Genomic DNA, 4,717 nt, shown 5'->3' with positions numbered 1-4,717 from the left:
TATTTGTGAAATCTGTAAGTTATTCTGTTTTTTTTTTATTCCATATTTTCTTTTATTATATTAACCTTTGTGCCATTTGATGTTCATGATCCATGTGGATCAGTCATGTTTTGTGGGACACTGGGGTCATGTTATGGTTCCTGTTTTGTTCATGCTTTCTGCTGACTGTTGGCGATCATTTACAGCTACAAATGCCAGTTTGGACATTCTGTTTACATCAAAAAATAATTACATGGATGGGATTATTAGAAAGTGAGAGAGGGAGAGAGAGCGAGGTGAAGCTGGTGGAGTGGGTGGGAAGGGGAGGGTCTTGAGAGACAGGATGAGTAGGAAGATCTGTCAGATTCAGTGTTTCTCTACAGAAGCTTTGACACCTCGCATCATTACACCTGGGAAACCGAGGAACAGCCCACTAAATCAGGTGATTTTGCTATTTTTTTCCTATTAAGCTTATGAAAAACTTCATTTCATTGTGTGTTACTCCATAGGAAAGAGGCTTTAGTAAAAGACTGTTTAGCACACACACCAAAAAAAATCATTTTCTTATGTATTCTGACTTGTTTTCCTGTCAAATGTCTAAACAGCCTTGAAACCTCAAACCTCAGTATATTTTATTAGATGTATGCTTTAATAAATACAAATTATTTGCCAAGAAAATAAGAAATCTAAAAGTCCTATCTTACACATTATTATTATCATCTTTTGCTTCTCAAGTAAAATATAATTTTTAAGGACATTTAGATATGAAAAACAAGGTTAAAATGTTGCTTAAGAATTATTATTATTATTGATTAGTGCTCTAAAAGGAATTGGGCGAGTGAAGTTTTCTGAAGAAAATAAAGCGGCTGGCTTGTAAAAGAGGACATCACTGCACTGAGCAGAATTAGTTCTTATTGAAAGTGCACAAACACTGCGGTTTCACTCAAGACCAGACGCAAAGAAAGTTGACCTTTGTAAATGCCAGTGCTTCATAAAGACTATAAACATGTCTTGAATAGTAAGTTAATGAGGTGAGTGGTGCCAATTAAGACCTGATATAGATGTACTATACCTCAATATTCCAAAATGTACATTCTTTGGTTTCAGGACTTGCATATTGTTGCCGTTGTAGTGTGCCAAAACACAGAGGAGAGAGAGAGGGCTAATACGCATAAGCAAAGGAGGGAGGGATAGAAGATCTGTGTGTGGGGGGGGGGGAGAGAGAGGTCCTGCATGTTGTGGAACGTCGGGAGGGAAGTGAGAGCGTGTTAAAGACAGATGGTCTCTCAGTGGAGTTGTTCTTTTTTCTCTCTCTTGTTCTCACTCTCTCCTGGACGCTATACTCCCCTCAGCTGAAAGAGATCCAAAGTGTTACCTCATGATCTTCATCATTCACTGCTCCTCTTCCTCCTCCCCCATACACACAAGCATACCTGTTGGCTTGCAGAGCTCCTCTGACTCCTTCTCTCTCTCTGTCTTCTCACAGGTTGGCTATGATGATGGATTTTATTTTTTTATTTTTTTGGGGGGGGATGATGAGAAACCTCTAAGTGTCCTTGTCTTTGCTCCCCTGCAGGCAATTTAACAAGATAGCACAGAAGTAGATCTTCGTCAGGAAACTGTGACAGACAGGAGGGTGACTGCAAAATAGAGAGAAAGAGTGAGGGTGAAACACAGAGCCAAGGATAACTTTTAAAATAGCTCATAACGTCTCAGTTTTTCCAGGATCCTTCACTTATATCTCGCCAGTTTCCTGCAGACGACATACTTGACCAAATCGCAGGGAGCATTTGCACCTAATTTCATCTGAAATATTGCGAGGGAATTATAATAAGACAATTATGCCCTGCTCTGGGCCGCCAATGCCAATACTAGCTCTACTTCTGCTAGTCGGCCCTCTAGTGGTCAGAGGGCAAAATGACACGGAGCCCATAGTACTGGAGGGCAAATGCCTGGTGGTCTGTGACTCAACACCCTCCTCAGAACCAGCAGGTAATGCGCTGGGGATGTCTGTGCGTTCAGGTACCGGCCGTGTGGCCTTTTCTGCCACACGCCAAACCAACCATGAGCCCACAGATATGAGCAACCGCACCATGATCATCTATTTTGACCAAGTAAGTATTTCACATTAAAAAAAAAATACACTTATGTGTTTTTGCTCTGCTTAATCAGTCAATTTTTGTCAGATCTTGGTAAACGTTGGCAGTCATTTTGACCAAGAAAGCAGTATCTTCCTTGCTCCGAGACGAGGGGTGTACAGCTTCAATTTCCATGTGGTGAAGGCATACAACAGACAAACCATACAGGTACATACTTTCACTCTTTAAAAAAAAAGGTTCTTTATAGGCATATATGGTTCCATGGAACCTTTCCATTCCTTTATAGTGAAAAGGGGTTCTTTATATTTTAATGTTCTCCACACTGAGAAACATTTTTTGTTGTTGTTGTTGTTGTTGTTTTTTAAAGAAATGCCCACTGAAAAGTTCTTTGAGGAACCAAAATGGTTCTTCGATGGGGGAACCCCCTTTTGGAACCTTTATTTTTAAGGGTGTATAGGTAGAGACACATAGCAACTGTATTTCATGAGTAATTAATACAAAGAATTGATAGTGTTTTCCATTCACAGGTGAGTTTGATGTTGAATGGATGGGCGATGATCTCAGCCTTTGCTGGAGACCAGGATGTGACACGGGAGGCAGCCACGAATGCAGGGCTTGTGATCATGGAGCGAGGGGACAAGGCTTACCTCAAGCTAGAAAGGGGCAACTTAATGGGAGGCTGGAAGTACTCCACTTTTTCAGGCTTCCTGGTCTTCCCCTTATGAAGGATGTCCATGAGGGGAGGAGAAGAGGTGGGAGACGAGAAAGATTTATGAGGATTTATGTTAGGAAAATGAATGCCACAGAAAATATCATGTTTGTTCTTCTCTTTCATTTAACTGGTGTCGGAGCAGAGAAAATGCATAAAATGGGAAGTTAACCATGTGAAATTGTATTTAGATTATATAATTTATATTGTTTAGAAATATTGTTAAATATTATTATAATATAAATAATATTATAATTAAATATCATTGAGAAGAAGATTTGGGAAAAAAAATGTTTCTACAATTAGTTTTAATGTTTTTATAATGTATTTCAGATAATATGCTCATGTGTATGGTTGAACTGAAAACTGTCATTAGGGGAAGACACAATGTGACTGTCCTAATCATATTTTTTGAAATTATTTATTTTAATTTTTTGACTAAAATTAAATTTCTAAAATCACATTTAATGAAACGAAAAATTAAAATATAGCTTATCTTTGTGAGGTTTCTGTTTCTCATGTCTATGTTTGCCTGCTTATGGAGCTGTGTGTGTATATTATAAAGATTTGTAAAGATAAATCTCATTAAATTGACTCCCTTAACAAAAAATCCACATATTCTGTGTGAAATGTAATATGTCCTCAACCTGTGTTCCTTCTCTAAATGAGGTATTTTACCTGTAACGACAGCTGTTTGTAAATATAGCTCTCAGCATCAGAGCTGGCATGGTTTACCAGGAATCATCGCAGATAGCAGCATAGGCATAATGGAGAACGGATATGAACTACAGTGGCACTGGTCGAGCAAGGCAGATGGAGTTTTTGGCAAGCAGAAGTGCAAGTGTACGCTGGACTCCTATGGACTATGCAGGGTGGGCTGTCACAATCAATAAGTTACGCTGCATTGGTTTAAAGACACACTTATTCACATACAGAACAAGGAAAGAAAGAGAGCATGCAAATGATAAGGAGAGGGAGAAAAGTAAACTGAAAGAAATGAAAGAATCACTGATGTTAATTCAATAGTAATTTATTTTTCTAATCTGTCTGTGAGCATTTTTTTTTTTATGAAAGGCGACATCATGACAAGAAATTATGATAAAAACTACTCATGTTAAAAATTTATGTCGATGTTATTTATGATTAATTTGTCCTAGCACATGTTATAAATATTTATTTTGCATATGAATTTTAATTTCTAATCACTAGAATTAATAATTTGAATATTATTGAAAGTGTTTTTACATCATCCATAAAGCCTGCTGTTTGAGATTTAATCAGGTGAAATAATTTATGTAGATGTAAGTTATTTATCATTAATTTATTGCAGTGTAAAATTAATAAATGCATTATATATGTATTTTTATATAATGTTTTTGTTTTAATCAAAATAATGAATAATACAAATAATATTGAAAGTTTTGTATTGAAAAAATATTGAAAAATATCTGAGTGTCTTTTGTGGTGGCATTTTAATTATAGGCTATCTTTATTTGTAATATGTTTTCATGTTAAAATCGATAGATCTCTCTTATAAAACAGCCCATAAACCCATCAACTAAATTCATAAATATTTTTGTATCCATCTAAGACATTAATTATATGCTATACTATAACATGCAAGTATTAGGCAAATATTTCATTCAGCATCACAAGCTTGGGACATTTGGAAAAATGCGATTTCTTAACGTAAAGTTATACGACATTGTTTTTCCCTCTAAATAATAGTCATTTAGAATTTTTTTTTTTTATTATTCTAACAAGCGAACATCTCAAACCCGGTGATAACAAGTAGGCCGCATTTAGTGCAGCCTCAACCAAACTACCCGTACGACCGATACCCATTAATGTCTCCCGCCCTGTAATTCCGCACACTGGAATGACAGACAACTTGTTCCACCAATGGAAGGTTTACTTTTTGACAGCCCTT

At 36.7% G+C, this 4,717-nt stretch overlaps 1 protein-coding gene across 1 annotated transcript; it reads left to right on the top strand.

Annotated features, from left to right (window-relative positions):
* The first annotated feature begins 276 nt into the window (after window positions 1-276).
* On the top strand, window positions 277-3,401 carry cbln12 (cerebellin 12). The gene is made up of 4 exons (XM_082173712.1): window positions 277-421; window positions 1,466-2,093; window positions 2,166-2,285; window positions 2,606-3,401. Exons 2-4 carry the CDS (start codon window positions 1,821-1,823, stop codon window positions 2,801-2,803), a joined length of 591 nt encoding a protein of 196 aa, XP_082029838.1. The 5' UTR covers window positions 277-421; window positions 1,466-1,820; the 3' UTR covers window positions 2,804-3,401.
* The last annotated feature ends 1,316 nt before the right edge of the window (window positions 3,402-4,717 follow it).

Source organism: Leuciscus leuciscus (genome assembly GCF_965113295.1).
Source record: "Leuciscus leuciscus genome assembly, chromosome: 6".
Lineage (NCBI taxonomy): Eukaryota > Metazoa > Chordata > Actinopteri > Cypriniformes > Leuciscidae > Leuciscus > Leuciscus leuciscus.
This window is presented reverse-complemented; position numbering and strand designations above follow the sequence as displayed.